Raw genomic sequence first — 21,690 nt, forward strand, 5'->3', positions numbered from 1 at the left:
TCAGACTTATCATAATTAAGCTATGTAAATAATCCTCATCCCCGTTGTTAGTAAATACTATAAATTCAAGAAAGCTTCGTTGAAAATAAGGGAAAATACTGGGATATATTTTTATTTTAAAAAATGTCCTGTTATACAGTCGAATCCCGTTTTAACGAATACCGTTATAGTGAAAATCTCGTTTTAACGAAAACTTTTCTGAATCCTCTAGATAGATTTACATAGGAACAATGCAAAAACCTAGAATTCCTTTATAACAAAATTTCGTTATAACGAAGGGATTTCTCAGGTCTCTTGGAGTTCGTTATAACGGGATTCAACTGTATATATAAAACCTTTCAATTAAGGTTTGCTATACCTTCATGAGTTCGAATTAGGAAATTTTGGAGCAAAAAACATCAATAAAACATTCGGTAGAGGAACAAATAAAAGATTCATTCACCGTTTGCTTGAAAAATTTGGTCAAGAAATCTGAGGCTGCAAAATGAACCCTTGTAAATGCATGAAAAATTGTGCTTTAATCCTCTCACCGGAATCGACGAGACATCTCGCCGCCTTAAAAGCGTTTTATTTCAGCAATGGCAAGCAGATCTAGGTATTTTGTAAAGCTTATTTCTCAATGGGAACACATTTTCCTATCTCATCTTACTATGCACCTGCTGAAAATTAGAAAGGCCATAAAAAAAAGATACAGCATTTTACTGAGGTTTTAGTGATTTCTGCTACGCCGGAGAAAGGGTTAAGCAACTAACACTTGTGAATAGACATAGGGAATTAGGCCGGTATTACACTATAAAAGTTTGATAAAATCCCTCTTATAAAATTTAAAAAAATCCAACCAATAAAGCTCATAGGTTACATTCGAGCAAATGCAACCGATAAGCTTATTGGGGGAATTTTTCATGTTTCATAAAAGGACTTTTGTAAAACTTTTATAGTGTAATCCCGCCCTTACTATTTAATTTTGACAAAATTTCTTTCATAAAAAAAACAAAAAAAAAAAAAACCAACTCACTATATGATCTAGTTTATTATTTAATGTTTCCTTATAATCAATACATAGACCAAGCATCACATTCAACAAACATACTCGTAGGTTCAATTTAATTAATATGCATGCAATGATGACAACTCTGCCGCCAATTAGTATATCCATCAAGTACGAAACAATAATAATAAAAAAAAAACTATTATATTACAAAAACTAAAATGTAAAAAAAAAACCAAATGGCGTGTAAGCATTTTTCGAGGATGCATAAATATATGTATATAAATATCAATATATCCAAATATGTATTAATATACATGTTGTTTAACAATTTCACGCTCTTCGATCTTTCAATGGTACTTCATGGGGGGCTATCGAAACAGCTAGAAGTGCAACACCGACTTGAAAATAATCCAAGTGTCATGCGTGTTTCAATAATAAAACCATCACATTTTACACGATTGTACACCATAATTGAAATCACGAAATTTCAAATGATTTCCCACCCTCCAACTTAACAGCGATGAGAAAAATATGAGAACTGATAAAACTATTTTAAATTGAATATTAAAAAGAATTTGTATTTTTTCTTCCTTTATAATATATATTATATATTTTTTGGATTTGTCAGTTTTTTTTGTTTGTTTTGAAACTTTCTACTGCTCATCTTCGTCTTCGTAGTAGGTAGAAGAAGCGCAATAAGCCCTGAGTTCATCGAAGGAACAGCTCTTGCGGCAACATTCATCAACAACACCTTGTCTTGTCTTTCTGGCGAAGTATTCCTGCTTCCCAGCAATAGAAAGCAAACCGTGTTGGTTGTTACTGATTTTCTGTCCCAAACTGTTCTGTATCAAGAAGCTCTTATATTTACCAGTTTCTGGATGACGCCAAATCGATTCACCTGCAAGAAATTGCGATGGTTAAATTTCTGATTTCAAAATACAGTTTGAAATATAATGTGTGATTTTGAAATTTTTCGTGAATAAAACCTCTATGATAATAGAATTTTTGTCCGGTGAATATTTTCCTGCTGAATAGATAGTTTGTGATTTATTACGGGAGGAAAGTCACACAAAAATACAGTAATAAATATAACACCCCATACTCTTGGTGGCATGCATTTCAAAATGATGAACCCAAAAGTGGAAATTTTTCCCGTGTTTAATTTTGATCATCACGTCAATAAAAGTCGAGCGAATATGGCCAGCCTATTTATAAGGTAACAACTTATACAAATACAAGGCCACAACAGGCAAAATGCCAACAGCAAAATTTACTCAGCCAACGAGGAGGCTGAGAAAACTTCCACTAAGAATGTTCTTCTCGGATCCATTTCAGTTCAATCACGTACGTTGGTTAACTTTTATTGGGTTGATTGGAAGTCAACACTCGAGACAGATACTTTCAATTATCTTCGGAACTTTACAATCATTTTTGATTATCTTTTTGTTTTCGTTTAAATTAGGTGTTACTTTTAGAAGCTTTGGAGAAACTTCGTTATTACCAATACAACTGCAACAAAAACATCGGAAACAAATATTAAAAAAAATCCTAATAAAAATGTTTGAAGTTAATATTATATCATTTTGAATGCTAATATTATATCATTTTGAATGCTAATATATATATATTAAAAGATATATATTTACTTACCAACTATTCCTTGGATTTAATTTCTTAGCTTAAAGATTATAAAAATAATATAAAAATACACACTCACAATACCTGTGGCACTGAAACAACACCATGAACGAGAGACTTAAATTCTCTCGTTGCCACTCACTTGAAATAGTAAAATAAGCAAATATGTGAACAAAGCCACATCAATTTTCTGCACGTTTTGTGTGCTGATGCCGTCTGCTAAAAAAAAGTGTTTGAGCAGTGACTATATATCCCTATAGGAGTTCACTATATCCCGGGTTCACTATAGCGAGGTTCGGCTGTATTTTCATAATCGGCGCGGATACGGATCGCATTTCTGATAAGCACGAGTAGTAGTAGACAGTACTGCCCCTGACGTAGTGTATGGTATTTGGATTTTCAGTTGCTCTAATTCTGTAATTTCGGGTTTCAACCATGTCTATATAGTAAGGGCTGTTTTTCATCCCGTTGGAATCGCGCTTGCCTTTTACTCAGTGGGCGTGGTCTCGGATCTACTACATGACGCCCTCCCCCAATAAATTTTGTGTTGGAACCCGTGGCTTGAATCCCGTATATAAGGGACGAGGAGGGGGGAGGGCTCAAACGACCTCAGCCCTCGGATTCCGGCGCCTATGCACGTGAGTGACCAAAACAGTGTGCAAGCATGTGAATGACTAAAAGAGTGACTTCAGAGACACACGTGTAGTTGCAGGAATGGGGGAGTGGAGGTCAAGCGGGTTATAGTAAAGGGTGGTGAATTCAAGGAAAGAGTAGTCAGGAAAATTAAACTAAAATAGGAGAAGGGCGGCAAAATTCATGTAACCCACTAGCGGCAAAGTTCGTGTAACCCACAGGCTGCAAAACCATAAATGCGCCTTTGCTATTAATATGAAGGTTTCGACAGCTGGCTGATGCGAAGATAAATCCAGAAAAAGAAAAAAAAATCTTCGTACAGTGGAACCTCGTTTATACGACGTACAAGAGGCCGAGTCAAAACGTCGTATAAATGTGTAAGTCGAATAACTGAGACTTAAGCCGGGTTTTCCTAGGAGTGGAATTTCTGCGTCGTGTGCAGCGCGAAAACGCTGATTGGTTGAAAACCTGAAATTCAGGTTTTTTTAAGGTATTTTGACCAATCAGTGTTTTCACGCTGCACGCGCTGTAGAACCCTCCCCCGCACCCATGAAACTTTGAGAAGTTGTTGAAGTACACCCCCGCGAAGGTTTCTCTGGCATAGTTTTTTTTTTTTTTTGAATTTTTGCTTCCTTTCCTTCATTTGCTTGAATTTCCTTTCTTCTGAGATCGCAGCAACGCGCGACGGGCAAGCTAATCTCTTACAAAAAGATAACATTTCAATCGTACTTGAGTGAGGGGGAAAAAATAAATCGTCACATTTCAAATCACTTTTTATTAAAGAAATAAAATTTAGCAGAACATTATACCTTTTTGGGACAACGACATTGGGTAAAAAAATTGCAACGAAATTTTCTCGACATGGAAAAATTTCACATCTTGGACTCTCATTTTTTTGAAAGTAAGATGATTTGCAACCAGCAGCTTGGTCGTCCTGATTTTGTTTCTCTGCTTTATAATCGTTTTCAAAGTTGACACAGGAATATTCAACTGTTTTGCAAAATCAACTTTTTCGTCATTAATTTAAAATCCCCGTCGAATTCTTCCCAAATATTTCCATTGTTTTTTTAGAGAAAGTGCTTTTTGTTTTCTCGACATCAGGAACGGTTGACTGAACACAGAAAGCAAGCAAAGCACCACAACGAAAGAAAATTCTACAAGAAATGATCAAAAGAACACATACTGTGTGTCTCTTATCCGCAGACCTGTACCATCCAAATGCTTACAATGTGTGTGTGGACTTTCTTACCCTCTGGGATAACGCTGAAAACACTGGGAGAAAATAAATTCTGGAAGGATATATGGCGGTCAAAACAATTGAAACTCGTTTCTTTGGGGCTCGCCACGTCTGCGTATTCTCAGAAACAAGCAATAAACAAATCACTTGAGTGTTCACTCTAAATAGCCATCAGCCGATATTATTGTAAACGTCAGCAATCACTCTAAAATTTATGGCTTTTAAGGCGACAATTTGTAAGAACTCTGGCAGCAACACGTTTTCAATGAATACAAAAATTGTGTGCATTAGATGGAAATAAATGACGTTTTTCAAAAGATTCGGAGTTCGAGTTGAAGTGAAAACGTCGAATAAGGTTTTGCATTGAATAAATGAAAAATTTTAACATTAAAATGCATAGCAACCAATTGCGACAAAAGCCAAACGTCGTATGAACGTGAAAGTCATGCAACTGAACGACGTATAAACGAGGTTCCACTGTATCAGGCCATGCACATAGTGCGACGAAAGAAGTACGGTAGTGGATAATAGAGACTAGTGACGAAATCAATTGTATTGTTTTGTTCCTCACCCGCACATACTCGAGAAGCGAGACGAAGGAAAGAAAGAGGCCACTCAACGAGGTGCGCTACTTGAACACACTAACCTATTTCTTTTCCGCTCGATTTGATAATTTTCGCTATCTGCTGAGAGAGATTGTTCCTTTTCTCATTTTTTCTTTCCCTCTTCTGCGGAGGGATCATCATCATCATCACCACACCCTCACATTTCAGAGCCCCTCCGGTCATTTTCTCTATCTTCCTCCTCCTTGCTTATGTGCCCATATCTTTCTCCACCCCATGCAATTTTTTCTCTTTATAGTCGCAATTCTTGCATCGTGTACCTTTTGTTCCACTATGTGTTCGGCCTTAATAGGCGGGGAGTGACATCAGCTCATAATTCGCCATCTGGTAGCAATGTGAGCTTTGGCTCGAGTTACGTCTGGTTGTCCAAGACCCGTTCAGCGCACATAAGCACTGAGGGGAGAGGATTCATTGCTTTTGCAGCGCAGTGGTCTAGCGAGCTCATCCGGTAGGTGAAAGAACATAGGTCTGATAGGAACCTCCTAGAGATAGAAAGCCTCCGCAGAGTCTGCTTGTGACGTGAGTAAGTAGTCCATTTTCCCTCAGAATATTCAGGGGAAAAAAAAGCCCTGCTCGTGCTAGTATCACTGGTTGGAAATTGCCGTATGGCGATATATGACAGGAGTTGGTGTGCGGTGTAGTAGTAGTAGTATCATGGTTGTGCGGAAAAGAAATGATCGGGCTCAGAATTGGCGATTTATATACCCCACATCCAATCACTACCCAGTATTCGTGAGCCAATCAGGAAGATTTTACGCCAAAATAACAAGAAACGAAATAGGATCCTGCGTTTCAAAATGTGGCAAATTTGCTGGGTAGTCTGAATGACGTTTATGGCAAACACTGCAGATACCTTCTATCTCTAGGTGGTGCCCACAAAGGCAGTTGTAATTTTTTTGTTGGATTTATCTTCGCATCAGATCAAAACCTTCGAATCATTTTTGTGCATGAAAAGCAATTAAGATTAACCCAATACAGTAGCGAGGGTGGAGGACTTGGCTTTGCGGGGGGGGGGGGGGAGGGTCTAGTCCCCCCCGAAATTTGAGAAAATGACCGAAAAAAGAGAAAAAGATGGCCAAATCTATTGTTCTATCACTTTGGTCCCCCCCCCCCCAAATGAAATTGGTCGCCCTCAGAACTAAATTTCTGGCTACGGACCCTGGATTACTTATTGCGGGCCCTTTCTAAGACCGTAAGAAGAATACTTCCCACCAAATTCATCAATTTTTAAAAATGTCCATGGTAAGCTGTTTTACCACCTCTCATCTATTAACAACTTCAGAAACAACCGAAAATTAATTTATCTAAATAATTAAAAAAAATTGAATAATTTATTATTTAATTAATTTTTTAAATTAATGTCACCTAATAAGCTAAATAAATTTATTTTCTTAAGCCAATCTCAATCCCAAAAATATTTTTGCTGAAAAAATGACCCTTCAAAAAGTAAACTGACACTTCTGTCGTAATGAAGGTCGTATGCACCTAATCTTTGAGTCTAAATTTTGACATGATGTTTAGTGATAAACGGTGTCAAGTGTGAGGGAAAAATAATGACAAGTTGAAATTTCTAAAATTAAAGATGAACTTGGTTATAACAACCTCGGTTGTAACGGCAACCCCCTGAAAGTCAATAATGGGCGGTTCCGGCTGATTTCTAAAAAGAATAATGCTAATAAACTTTGCTTATATCAGCAATGAAAACGTAACGACCTCGGATATAACGACACATTTTTGGTCGTTATATTCCGTATTATTTATCATATATTTACGGTGATAATATAACACGTATAAGGAACATTTAATAATTTCGCCCATCCTGACTTGTTTTATAAAAATGCCCGTCTTTTTTTTCAACGAAGCTTACTTTAATTTATAACCCTCACAAACATGCGGAATGAAGATAATTTGCATAATTTATAAACTATATATTATAGTAATATAATATAATATTAATCTCCCAAAATATATATATATATATAAATTTCCTCTCTGATATACATTTCAAATCACTTCAGACTTGCTATAGCACTGCATCTATTTTATCAAGAGTTATTTGTAAGGAATAATTGGCAACTTCGCCGACAATTGGCAACACTTTTAGAGAGAATTGGCGATGATCCCAATTGTTCCTGATCAAATAAGGTCACCCTAATCACAGTAAACAACAACTAATTGCACACTACTTGATTGCATCTGATTATATTTTTCATATTTAAAGGTCTTGAAAACTTTGGTTGTAACAACACCTCGGTTATACAATGATAAAAATTCGCGGAGTCTTCGATGAGCTATAAATGAGTACGGACTATACATACAGGGTACATAGGCAACATGGCATTATGGGCAAACCGTTCATCCTAGAGGTACTCTTCTAATTAGGAAAGTATCTAAATAACGCGTATTACTCAGATATGTCACATTCATATTCCAAGGAGTTGTGTAGTTATTAAAATAAAAATGCCAACTTTTTATACGAACACCCTGTGCTCAAAAACCCAATTAGAAAGTTGTTGGCCTCCACATGCCAACAAAAAGAAATTCCACGTTTCTAAGTGCAATATTCACTGACATATTCGAATTTGAAAAACGAAGGAAAGTTTGGGAAAAAACTAATATGAAGAGTGTTTTCAGTTTTTTTTTTGATTTGACCCATAATTAGTGTTATAACGCTTTAAAAAAAACTGATTACGTCATTTCATAATCCTGCCAGATTCCCCGAACGTACACCAAACGTACAACTTGCGTTTTTGAAACTATATACAAATGCAAATACAACACCACAACAGACAAAATGCCCAACGAGGTGGCTGAGAGAAAGATGCCCATAACAAATTTGGATGTCATATATTTCAAAAATACAGCATTTCAATTACAAATGCAATTAAAAGCAATATATATATATATATGATAAAATATTATATTATGGTTGTCTTATTCTAAATATGGATAGCTTCTCGATTTACCCCAACATGTTTATCGTATTTCTTTTTAAACGTGTCAATTGTGTTGTAACTTACTACCTACGGGGTGAGCTATTCCATTTATTAACAACCCTATTACAGAAAAATTCCCTGCGACACCACAACCTAGAATTCTCCCTTATCATACGAGATACTGGTGTCCCCTCGTAAAGACAGTTGATTGACAGCGAATTAATAAATCATGGTCCATCCTATCCATACTGTACAAAATTTTGAACACTTCGATCATATCTCCCCGATACCTGCATTCATCCAATGTAAATACATTCAAAAAACTAAGTCTCTCTTCATAACTCAAGCTCTCTGTGTGCAAATAAAGACACGCGTAGCTCTTCTCTGCACCCCTTCAGCCAAGTCTATGTCCCTCTGTAGGTATGATCTCCAAAACCTTAAAGCATACTCCAGTCCAGGACGAACTAAGCCTCGGAAAAGCGGAAAATTGACTTTAGGAGAACACGAAGAGACCTTTTTGAAAATGAAACCGAGCATTCTATTCAATTTTTTGACCACCGCTGAACAATGTTCAGAAAACCTAAGCCGCTCGTCAATGGAAATTCCGAAATCGGTGACCCTAGTTGTATCCAGGATAGTGACACCATTCAACTCGTAAGAGAAACGTGGGTTGTTCGAACCAAAATGAGCGACCATGCACTTGTCAATGCGAAACGTCATGTTCCATTCATTTTCCCATGCTTTAATCCTGCTTAAGTTGGTCTGGAGCAACTCCCTATCGCTTTGATTCCCGATTACCCCCACTAGCTTCACGTCATCTGCGAATTTACTAGCAATCCCATCGATACCCTGATCGAGTTTATCGATAAAAAGTGGAAAGTATGGGGCCAAGGGCACTTCTTTGAGGAACTCAACTTGTGACGCCTGTTCAACCAGAGAATTCCCCGTTTACCATAACTCATTGTGAAATATCTCTTAACCACGATTCTTTCCAATTAAGCAAGTTGCCCTGGATCCCAATGTCGTGTAAACGCCTCAAGAGTTTACCATGTTGGACCCGATCAAATGCCTTCTGGAAGTCAAGGTAAACAACATCTACATTTTTGCTCTTACCCAAAGCTTTCGTCACGTGATCATAGAAGCAAAAGAGGTTAGTTACATGACTGCCCCTTCCTGAACCCATACTGATTATCCGACAATACATTATATATATTCTCGTCTATCCACTTCACCAATTGCCTTTTGATAATAATTTCCAAAATTTTCGAGAGGGGAATTATATGACAATGATACAACCCTAAAGCGAAATCGAAAAAAGCAAACCATTTTCCCCCTCTGGTGTGTGTGTGTACGCTTTCAAATTTTTCCTCAATCGTTATACCCAAAATTAAAAATGTTTTTGTTGTGTTCAACGTCTGTGTGCACTTGATTTTTTTGGTTTAAAAGAAAAAATAAAATTAAGTATCACTAACAATTTCAAGATGAGATTTTTTTTTCAAACTCCAACTTCGAAGTTTCCGAAGATTCAAATATTGTATCCATACAGTGCCATCTTGACGCATGGGCCCACACGGGCCTCAAGAGAAGAGGGCTCTCACAAAAATGAGATATAGTTGAAATTTTCGAGAAGGATATCTGTAAATTTGCCTGGTGGGGCCTCAGAAAAATCTCTTAGCCAAGAGTCCATAGTGCTCTTAAGACGGTCCTGCATCCATGGTTCCCACACAGGTGGGGCTGATAGGACCCTAGCTCTGGTGCTCGGGACAAATATCATCTTTTTTTTTTTCATGCTATTATTTCACTATAGAAGGGCCCGTGAAAGATCTCAGTCTAGTACCACTGCCCTAGATGTCGCGGGCCATGGTTGCTCCACGGCTTTTCGTAATTCTGCAAGACAATTAACTTGATGAACACAATAAGCTTGTTGAATTAAATCGATTGCAGTTACAAATTGTTACGATGAAGTCTAACAAATATAGTTTAACCCTTTATTATCCTGACGGTACTTTGGAGAATACAGGTTAGATAATTTGTTTTGAACTAATTAATTGCTTCAAAAACATTCTTTTCTGTCTTTAATTAGAACTAAAATGACCTACCAAGTAATTTACATGATAAGTACTTATTATTATCATTACATTTATACTTTTATATTAATTTATTATAATTTCTACTTTTTTTACTTTTCACAATGGCGGATATAAAAGGTTAAAATATTTACGGCATCTCATTTATGTTATGTGAGTGTATGAAACAATACTCAAAAACCTATTTAGAGAACAAACAGTGTAGAGATGGCTTCATTTTGAAAATTTATAGCTGGGGGAGGAGGAAGGGCACGATTTTTCGGTGAAAAAATATTAAGAAAGAAACATAAGAGCATCTCACATACGGGGCTTCAAAATTAGAAATCCCTAGAACGACGAGAGCCTAAATTCCGTGTCTGCCAAGAGGGGCTCAAGACAACCGCCCCTTATAAATACGCATCCGAATGGAACTTCATCCGAAAAAATGACCAAGTTCTGCACGATAGTAGGCTGGAATAAATTCGAAATTGTCAAAATCCTTCTTGTAAAAGGGTAAAGTAAAAATTTATTAACATTTCAATGCGATAAAAATCAATTGAAGTCACAAGGAAATGAAAAATCTTCATTGCAACATGTAAAAATCGGTATGAAAATAAGACGATGAAATCCGTAACTACTAATTATTTTGAATATGCCAGTTCATAAAATAATTAGTTTGATTGAAAGTTTCTGATTGTGTGAAAATCGTTGTTATTATTTTACCGTTTCTACCAGTACACCTTCTTCGTCAAGCTACCATTTTTACGATCTTCGTTGAAGCTTTTTACTCGTAACAGGTTCGATGTTGAAATTTATTCCAGTTTGCACGATTTCCGCAGAATTTGGTCATTTTTTTAAGATGGATTTTCATTTTGGGGCTTATTTATACGGGGCTGTAATATCGGCCCTTCTTAGCAGAGACGGACTTCGGGATTTCGCTGCCCTAGGCACTACTAATTTTGCCACCCCTTTAAGATATTCTTATACAGGATGATTATAATTAAAGTTCCCGTACATTGTGAGTAGTTTTCTCAAAACCTACTCATCCGAATAAAGCCAAATTTTCAGGATATATTAATTAATGAGACCACGGGAGAGAGATTTATGCAATGAAAATAGTTCGATTTTTGACCACCAGGTGAATAAGTGGCGCTTTTTTTATTGAATTTTTCTTTTTTCCATGGTCCATATAGCGTATATACCAAGTTTCGATGGAATACCTCGATCAGAACGGGCGTTTCATAGGTCTGAGTAGTGTCAGTATACTGACGGGCGCTGCATAGGTCTGAGCATTGTCAGTATACCGAAACCACCCAGATCTATATAGCGCCCGTTCTAGTGGATGTATTCCATGTATTCCACTGAAACTTGATGCAGTATATACAGGGTACATAGCAAATAGGGGGGTGTGGCATTTCACTGGCGAACCGTTGATCCTAGCATACTTCCAATTAGAAAAAGTTTTCAAATAACGTGTAATACTCATATGTAATTCATATTTCAAGGAGCTGTATAGTTATTAAAATAAAAAAAAAACACTTTTTATACAGTCCCATGTGCCCCAAAACCCAGTTAAGTTGTTTCCCTGTCTCTCCTGATGGCAACAAAAAAAAAATCCACGTTTCCAAGTGCAATATTCACTGAGATATTCAAATTCGAAAACGGAGGAAATTTGGTAAAAAAAAAAACATCCTAAAATGCTGGTTTTTCCACATTTAGAGCTGTTCTTTCCCAACTGTCCTCCGTTTTTTGAATTCGAATATCTCAGTCAATATTGCACTTGAATATTGGAAACTTTTTATAATTGGAAGTTACTCAGCTGAGAGAATCTCTGGTACGTCATACAGAAATATTGCATTACACGAATGCAATTTGAATACCAGGTAAATAGATTGTAATTAAGAATTCGGAGATTATACTCGTGATTCATTCAGTGAATAGGGTGTTTACAAAAATATCCGGAAATATAAAATATGCGGATCATTTGAAAATACTAGTAAAATATGAAAAATAATCAGCAAAGAGAGCAGATTTGCAAAAATGCCAACTAGTAAAATTTGTCCCTCTCTATAAATAATACCGAAAGAAATTCACCCCCATAACAATAGAATTCTTGATTTTTGCCTGAGAAAGTCCCGAAACTTTTTGAGACTCACGTAAAAAGGGAAAAAATTCAAGAATTTAAATCTCCGACATCTCAGAGAAATTTTCATTCAATTATTATGGGGTAAATTTTTTTTGGTATAACCGACAGAAGCATAAATTTCACCGATTGACATGTTTTTGGTTGAAAAGGCCGTATAGACATGTTAAGAATATATATTTCTGTGTTTTCCCCAGTAACAATTTTTTTTCGGGCTGCAACTATCAATTTGTTCATTAATCGTTATTAAGGCCGTGGGAAGTATATTTCCTACCAAATTCATCAATTTTTAAATGCCCATGGTATGTTATATAAGCTATATTTCACCATTTCTCATTTAGAGTTACTGCCTTTTCATAACTTCAGAAAAAAATTACCCAAATAACTTAAAAAAATAAAATAAATAAATAAATTAATTATTTAACTAATTTTTTTTAAATTAATTATTAATAATTTTTTTAAAATTAATTATTAATAATTTTTTTAAAATTAATTATTAATAATTTTTTAAAATTAATTATTAATAATTTTTTTAAAATTAATTATTAATAATTTTTTTAAAATTAATTTTATCTAATAATCTAAATGAATTTATTTTCTTAAATCAATTCCAATCCCAAAAAAATATTTTAATATACCATCACTAGAAAAAAAAAAAGACCCTTTAAAGGGTAAATTATTTCTCATATTTTAATTGAATTTTAAAATTTAACCACAGAATTTATACACACATATATATGTATATTGCAATACACTATATTAATGATGGTGATAAATGACTGATTCTGATGATTCGACTCACCAGAGTTACGTCATCAGCTGTTTCGTGTTCGCAAGATTAACCCTGGGTATAATAGAAAAAGCACGGGTGTGAGAGAGATGGATGCAAATCTTGCAAGTTGTTTTTGTTGCAAAGCAATTGAGTGTGAATAGTGTGACGTTGATGGGTGGTGAAATCTTATCGAGTCCATACAGGGGATGACGAATAACAGATCGATCAGGAAATGGACTTTTGGGGGAGAAGGGACCAACCAAGATTAAATCTCAATTCAATAAAACCAGAGACCATCATATCATGGTCCGTAGAACAATCATATACAATGACAGGTGCTTGATTTATTTATTTTTCCGAAAAAAAATCCTAGTAATTTCGGTACAGTGTGTACTTATAATCTGTTGGTCTTCTTGTTCCATGGTTTCCACTGGAGGTATAACTTTGCGTTTTACGTAACAAAACGAATTGTTGCTACAAAAAAGAAGTTACTTTTTTACATGAAGAGTTTATCCCAGTGTTTCTCAAAGTGTGCGTCGCCAACCTCTGTGAGTAGCGTCGCGGTGAGCTGGAAATATTGATTTGTGTGCCTATTTATGCTATGAAGTGGTTCTTTTATATGGGAAAATTATCTACCAAACTAATCTGGGGAGCCTCAGATGATTCATGAACTGGGCAAGGCAGCCGCGGGTGAAAAAAGTTTGAGAACCACTGGTTTATCCCTTTGAAAACAAAAACAACAATGGTTTTTTTTAAATTAAAGAATAAAATATTAACGGGCGCGATGGTCTAGGTTGATAAGATACTCGCCTAAAGGACCAAAGGATGTTTAGAGGTGTCGCGAGTTCAATACCCGGTTGGTCCTTGTCAGAAAATTTCCTGACACAGGGGTACAGCAGAAACGGTGATATGACCACAGAAAAAGATTGCTACCGCAGTGAGTCTCACATCGAGGAGTTAGTGTACCTATCTCTCGGTGAGTATGAAAAGAAGGTGCCGTTCGGAATCGGCAATAAATTATAGGTCTCGGTCTAATTAGCCCTCGTGTGCAGAAAATGACCATGGTGTGACAAAAATTATCAATAAAGTGGTAACGGTCAATATTAAATAGTGAAGAAGGTATAAAGTAGGCACACAGTTGTACATTCGGGTATTATGGAATAGTCGGGTAATATGAAATGACGGGTTTTCTCAGCTTTCAGGCATGGCCGCCAAACGGAACACTTGAAAATGACCCTCCTAATGCTAGAGAGTCAGTGTCGCTCGGTTATTACCACGGCTGCGCTATAGAAGGACACACACTTTTTTTTCTACTTCCTGAAATTTACTCAGTCAAGTTTACAAAGGAGTTTATTAATTATTGGAAATGTGCCATGAATTTGAGAGACTAAGCACAATTTTTTTCTCACGTATTCCCAAGGGCTCAGCATGATCCGCGCAGGGAATTCGTTGGTGTGTTAGTAGACATCCAATCCTGAACCGGGATTCGAACCCAGACCTGCACAGTGAGAGGCTATCGCCCTAACCACTCGACTGCCAGGCGATCAGACTTATATACATCATAAGTGCTTTATTTTATTGTGCTGTGTAATTTTTAAGTGTGATTTTCTCCGGTTAGAGGGAACGCTATTTTTTCACAGATGATGTGTCGGATAATACGAAATACTATATGTATTATCTAAGTTGTGCTTGAATATTTCTTCAAAATGGAAAGTTTAGTAAGATAAAACAGGATAGGTATCTAGAAATAATGAGTGTGCTCTCTGTGGGCCCACTCAGCACCTCCTAGAGATAGAAGGCCTCCGCACGCTGCTTGTGACGTCAGTAAGTAGTCCATTTTCCCTCAGAATATTCAGGGAAAAAATTCTCTGCTCGTGCCAGTATCACCGTTGTGCGGAAAAGAAAGGATCGGGCTCAGAATTGGCGATTTATATGTCCCACATCCAATCACTATGCGGTATTTGGGAGCCAATCAGGAAGATTCTACGCTAAAATAAGAAGAAACGAAATAGGATGCTGTGTTTCAAAATATGGCAAACTTGGTAGGTAGCCTCAATGACGTTTATGACAACCCGTGTGGAGGCCTTCTATCTCTAGGAAGTGCTGGCCAACCTTGACGGTTTTGAGGCGGATTAGGAACATTGCATTTGTGACTCTTGCAAATAGACTATGACACCACCGTATCATCAATTACAAGAAATTTGTATTTTTCATTGTCATAAATTCATTGAATCTTATTTTTGATGCCAACTAAAAAAATTCTACGTATCTAAGTGCAATATTCACTGAGATATTTTAATTAAAAAATAAAGAAGAAAAGTTGGGGGGGGGGAACTGGATAGTGAATATTGCACTTAGAAACGTGGAATTTTTTAGTTGGCATCAAGAGAGACAGGGCAGCAACTTTCTAATTGGGTTTTTGGGCACGCGGGGACTGTATAAAAAGTTAATTTTTTTATTATAACTATACAACCCCTTGCAACATGAATCGCACACCTGATTTGCTGTACGTTATTTGGATACTTTTTCTAACTGGAAGTAAGCGTCTAGGATCATCGGTTCATGGCCCTCACAGCGGGTGGACTGACAAGGCTCCAGCCCTGGGGCCTGGGAGGATTTTAATCACTTTTTTGTTTTTTCACTCTATAAATTCATCACAAAGGGGGCCCCGTGAAAGTCTGGTTGGGGGGTCCATAAAAGATCCCAGCCTAGGGGCCCTGCTTCAGGGTGTGGGGGCCATACGCCTTGTTACTTATACACCTTGTATAATGACATTAAACTGGTATCAAATCCATTTTAGGAATCAAATTAATGACCTCAAGTTTTCTAGGGAGGCGTGCGTCTTTACTTCTTATTTCGGAGAAAGCCCTGGACTATAGCTTATATAGGCAAAGAAATCCACAGGGAGTGATTTAGAATATTCATCACTAACATTTGAACTACAGGGAAAAGTCAAAAAGTCCGTAGAAACTTTAAAAATTCATAAAAACCGGAAAAACAACCGAAATAAAAAACGATTTACAGGGTTAGCATTGCTAGGTCACAGGAATTTTTTTAAGACATGAAAAAAAACCCCGATAGGTGGCGCTGATGTACACAAGTCAAAGAAAAGATACTCAAATAACCAACAGAATGCCTCCAAATCGTTTATTGCAGCAGTATGTGTTCCACGTGACCACCACCGCAGGCGAGTAACAAATCCAGCAACGGCAGAGTGCAGCAGGTCCGGATGTATACATAACACCTCTCAGCGGATCGCATTTTTTAATTTCGACAGATTGGATGGACTGGATCGATACACCCAGGATTTCAAATATCCCTATAATCAGAAGTCTGCCGGTGTCAAATCTGGAGACCGAGGAGGCCATGGGAACCTGCAACTCCTGCTAATGATTTTGTCTTCCCCTAATGTCTGTATCAGGAATGCCTTGATCAGAGTAGCAGTGTGACTAGTTGCTCAATCTTGCATAAACGTGACTGTAGAAAGCGCATCTCTTTCATGTAAACATGGCACGACCTTCTCGCGGAGAAACGTTAAATAACGCTGTGCATTCACACACTGTAGCCATTTTTCACCCATTTACTGGGCACTGCGTTTCAAAGAAGAAGGGTCCTATGATAAACGAAACTGTGAACCCACACCACACTGTCACTTTTGGGGAATGCAATGGTTTCTGTGTGTACTCACGTGGATTAGACGTCGCCCAGATGCGACAGTTATGGGTATTAATGTCGTCATGAAGCGAAAAATGAGCTTCATCTATCCACAAGATATTAAAAACCCTAGTGGGATTCTGTTCGTTTTGGAGAAAGCCCACCTCGCAAATGCTTCCCTCTGTGCGGTATCCGCTGGTAAAAGTTCATGGCACGACTGCAATCTGTATGGGTACAGATCAAGGATTCCATGAAGAATATTGCGTATCGAGGATGGTCGTAAGTCCAAGCGTCTGGCTGCTTCACGAGCACTGCTGGTCCTTGCAGCTAATTCGGACGCTAACGCTTCCATTTCGGCTGCAACACGCGGCGAACGTGCCTTCCTTAAACATGGTCGTCCGGCTCTCTTACACGATCCTTACTTCTTCTTTGAAACACAGTGCCCAGTAAATGGGTAGAAAACGGCTACGGTGTATGTTAATTAACGCTTCTGCGCAAGAAAATCGTGTCATGTGTCCGTGAGAGAGATGCGCTTTCTACCGTCACGTTTATGCAAGATGGAGCAACTAGTCACACTGCTACTCTGATCAAGGCATTCCTGATACAAACGTTCGGGGAAGACATAATCATTAGCAGGCCTTGCAGGTTCCCATGGCCTCCTCGGTCTCCAGATTTGACACCGGCAGACCTTCTGGTTATGGGGATATTTGAAATCCCGGGTGTATCGATCCAGTCCATCCAATCAGTCGAAATTGAAAAATGCGATCCGGCGAGAGGTGTCATGTATACATCCGGACCTGCTACACTCTGCCGTTGCTGGATTTGTTACTCGCCTGCAATGTGTCATCCCCCGTGGTGGTGGGCATGTGGAACACATACTGCTGTAATAAACGATTTGGAGGCATTCTGTTCATTATTTACGTGTCTTTTCTTTGACTTGTGTACAAATAGTTCCACCTATCGGCTGTTTTTTTTCCTGTCTTAAAAAATTCCCGTGACCTAGCGATGTTAACCCTGCAAACCGTTTTTTATTTCGGTTAATTTGCCGGTTTTTATGCATTTTTAAATTTTCTACGGACTTTTTTCCTTTCCTGTACTTTGAATTGATGATAAAAGCGACAAGTGTTTTTACTCAGATTGAATCTTGAAGATTTAAGGGATTTCCAGAAAGCCATTCAAACCCAAGCTTAAAAAGATTATAAATGCTTGGATTAAACAGAGAGTTAAGGATCCCGATCTTTAGAGAGATACTCATCAGGGCCGTCTCAAGAGCATCACGGGAATCTGATTCTTTTTAGGCCCCCAAGGCTTGAAATGCATGCTATATTTTACTAGCTCACACTCGAAAATTCTAACCAGGTCTCATTTTTATGAGGTCCCTTCTGCACTTGAAGCCCTCGGGCCACACCAACGTGGGCCCATGCGTTAAGATGCCACTGTTACTTAGAGCATGATATGGGCTAGGGCCGTCTTAAGAGCATCATAGCTCCCGGGCGAAGTGATTTTTCTGAGGCTAGAAATGCCTTTCCGCCATTTTACATGCTTACTCTCGAAAAGTTTAACAAAGTCTCATTTTCATAAGGCCCACGTTGCACTCGAGAGAGATTCTGTGGGGGGGGGGGGGTAGAGATTCTTTGGGGATCCAGGGTTCTAGGAATAGATAAAACTGAGCATTGGTCGAGCAAGGAATCCTGGGTATAATTTTTATGGTTATCAATAGGAAAAGCAGACAAACATTTCATTACTTGTGTTGAACTAAAATTTCAAGAATTTTTTTTCGGGGGAACTACAAAAACGAAAGCAATATATAATCTTGAAATATTTATTGTTATAGTCAATGAAATTTCGTTTCATTGACGTTAAAACTGAGGTTCATCAACAATATCCTCTATTGGAATCGACAGGGCGAATCGATGATCGTCGCTATATCCGGGGTCGTTATAACCGAATTTAACTGTTTGCTTTAAAATTTGTGTCTATATTATGGCCATCTATTTCATTTTTTCCACTCTTGCATAACAATTGTTCTAGAAAAGAAAGAAATGAAGTGGTTTCGTAAAATTTAAGAGGCCGAACTCTCGGTGGCTGTCTAGGTAATTGGTAAATGTCCACTGGGAACAATTTCTTTTATAGCTGTTACTCCATCACTTCGAAACAAGAAAGAAATCTTCAGCAAGAAAATAAATTAATTTCTAGTATAGGAATCTGTGAAGACTTTTGGGGTATTTATTTTGAGGGTGGGGAAAACAACAGTCCTTACTGACTAGCACGAGCTGTTTCAAAACCTAACGGCAACCATACCTTTGATACTATAATCAATGTATCACTTTTGTTAAAATAGTAAACTAGAAAATAAGTTTGTAATCTTTTTTCCATTCAAATACCATACTATAATTAGAATCCATTTTCTTGATTTTAATTCGAATGAATTAAATAAGTTAAAAATGCCATGAATTATTGATTTAAAATACCTTTCATTGCCACTGGCATCGGTACAGATCTCTTCTCCCTCGGCGTGTAATAGACAGATTCGCATACCATAGCCAATGCTTCTGCGAGCTGATTACCGCAAAGTCTAGCTCGTCGAGTTCGGCTGTAAAGTTGATTCGGCATAGCCTTGCATGCAGTCATTAGGATGCACATGCATATACAGTATGCCAATATCCAAGTCTTCATGCTGTCCTGAGAGAAATTATATAAAATTTGTAAATAAATGGTGTTAATACAATGGCCCCCATATCCTGGAGCAGAGCCCCTAGGTTGGGATTTTTGGTGGGCCCCTAAGCCAGATTTTTCACGAGCCCTTCTATACTAAAAATGTATAGCATTTTATAATTTTTTCTATTTTATTTTTTTATATTTTTTTATTTATATATATTTACATTATAAAATTTATAGCATTTAATACTGTATTAACACTAGTGATGATGAAAAAAAAAAGTTATTAAAGCCGGGTTTTCTTAGGAGTAGAACATTTGCGCCGTGAAAACGCTGATTGGTTAAAAACCTGAAATTCAAGCTTTTTGACCAATCGGCGTTTTCACGCTGCGTGTGCTGTAGAAACCTGCTCCTAGGAAAACCCAGCTTAACATCAATTTCAATTCCAGCGTAACACAGGGTGACTCTAAATTCATGAGACAAACTTTGAGATGTGATATAAGGCTCCTAAACAAGCATTTTTGGTCATAGAATGTGTGATCGGTTCGCACTAGCAAAGGCGGTAGAGGTTCTTTTTAGAGAGTGCGCAACAGCACTTCACCAAAAGCAAATATCATATATTTCTGATGGATTTGCTGCAATAAGTGCAATCAACCATTCGAGGGTGCGGAGTATTATACAAATACAAATACAACGCCACAACGGGAAAAATGCCCAACGAGGTGTGCTGAGAAAAAGATGCCCATAACAAATATGGAAGTCATATATTTCAAATACACAACTAAAAATGAAATTACAAACAATATATGTATATACATGATATTGTAATGGGGTAGGCCTTCTCATGGTGCAACCTGGGTAACGCAAATTCTACCACCAGTCATTATACCGCTTGATCATTGTTTTGCGCAGCATAACCTTAATGGTCCTTGCACCAATGAAAAACAACTCCAATCCAATCTGAAGGTGCATATGCACCCTGAAATGGTTGAAAGCGCACATCACAGTAAATCCGTCGGAAAAATGGGATATTTGTTTTTGATGAAGTGCTGTTGAGAATACTCTCTAAAAACAACCTCTACGGCCGTTTCTATAGCGATTCGACCACACATTCTATGACCAAAATATGCTTGTTTAGGTGTCTCATTATCAACTCTTAAAGTTTGCCCCATGAATTTAGAATTATCCTGTATATCATGCTTTGTGTGTTTTTCTTTTATACAATTTATAGAGGTAAAAGAAAATATTTCTAACACTATGATTTCAAAAAGTTTTTTTTGTGGAAACAAAAGAGAAAAACAATAGTTCGAAAGAAACTCTACAAGCAAAACATCATCATAGAAATCCTTTTCCAAGAAAAAGTCCTTACGTGTATTATTATTATTTTTTGGAAAAGTTTTTAAATATACTTTCCTTTTAAGTTAAGTGTATATATAAGTTAAAAAAATTTATTCGATAATTTTATAGATAAGAAATTGTTAGGAAATCCTATATATCCGCCACTCGTACCTATTCTTTCGTACCTATACTAATACCTGGTATGATTGTACCTATGAGTACAGTAAAACCTTTTAACGGACACCCCTCAGATGCGGTCTACCCTCTTTTAAGGCCACATTATAATTTCCCCTTGTATAATGAAAGTATGCATCTCAAACCCCTGATTAACGGTCACATCTCTTTTACGGATGAATTTTTTTGTCCCATCGGTGACCGCAAAAGAGAGGTTTTACTGTACTTATTCTTTCATATGGTTAGTTGAAACTTATAAGACACCTCTATTAGATGGCGGTATTAAGATTATTGTGATTACGAGGCATGTTAGGACATGAATTTTGGGAGGCTTTAGAAACTTTTTTTTCCCTTTGTTTTTTTTTTTCATTCCGAATGCTTTTTATGTCACTTCATCTATCACAGCAATAGTTGGAAACCAGTACAGGGAAACCTCTCTTAACGGTCACCCCTCTTTTGCGGCCAAAAAACAATCGAGTTTAAAGCTCCTCGTTAACAACTCCTCCCCAAATATGGTAACCCCTCTTTTACGGACGTTTTTTTTTGTGTGTCACGCCGGTGTTAGCAAAAGAGGGATTTTACTGTACTAAGAATTACATCATGAATGATCAAATCTAGAAGATGACACATGCTCAAGGTGCTACGACCTGCTGAGGGTGTAGTTGTCGAAAACACGCAAGCTGTTACTATGTTTAGAGATGATTTTTACTCAAGTTAATATATCAAGAAAGAGACGTTTTTTTCGGGATATTATACCGAGGTGAGAACTCGGAAAGAGAAGTCTCCTGGTCTCTGCCAAAAACCGAATCCCGGTGTAGACTGCAAAC

General features: G+C 37.3%; 1 protein-coding gene across 2 annotated transcripts in view; it reads right to left on the minus strand.

Moving 5' to 3' along the window:
- Positions 1 to 1,012: 1,012 nt before the first annotated feature.
- The window catches only part of LOC149072974 (insulin-like peptide 5), a 35,911-nt gene continuing 15,233 nt past the window's right edge, over positions 1,013 to 21,690 (minus strand). Inside the window, exons 2-3 of one of the 2 annotated variants that reach the window (XM_089246498.1) lie at positions 19,165 to 19,375; positions 1,013 to 1,889 (exon numbers count right to left, since the gene is read on the minus strand). In XM_089246498.1, coding sequence (XP_089102624.1) covers positions 1,645 to 1,889; positions 19,165 to 19,369 — 450 coding nt within the window. In that variant the 5' untranslated portion in view covers positions 19,370 to 19,375 and the 3' untranslated portion in view covers positions 1,013 to 1,644. The remainder of the gene's footprint in view (positions 1,890 to 19,164; positions 19,376 to 21,690) is intronic. The other variant, XM_089246496.1, reaches the window with a different exon arrangement.

This window comes from Pholcus phalangioides, unplaced genomic scaffold, assembly GCF_987345545.1.
Source record: "Pholcus phalangioides strain wild (caught in Gottingen) unplaced genomic scaffold, Ppha-v1.0 ptg000017l_1, whole genome shotgun sequence".
Taxonomy (NCBI): domain Eukaryota; kingdom Metazoa; phylum Arthropoda; class Arachnida; order Araneae; family Pholcidae; genus Pholcus; species Pholcus phalangioides.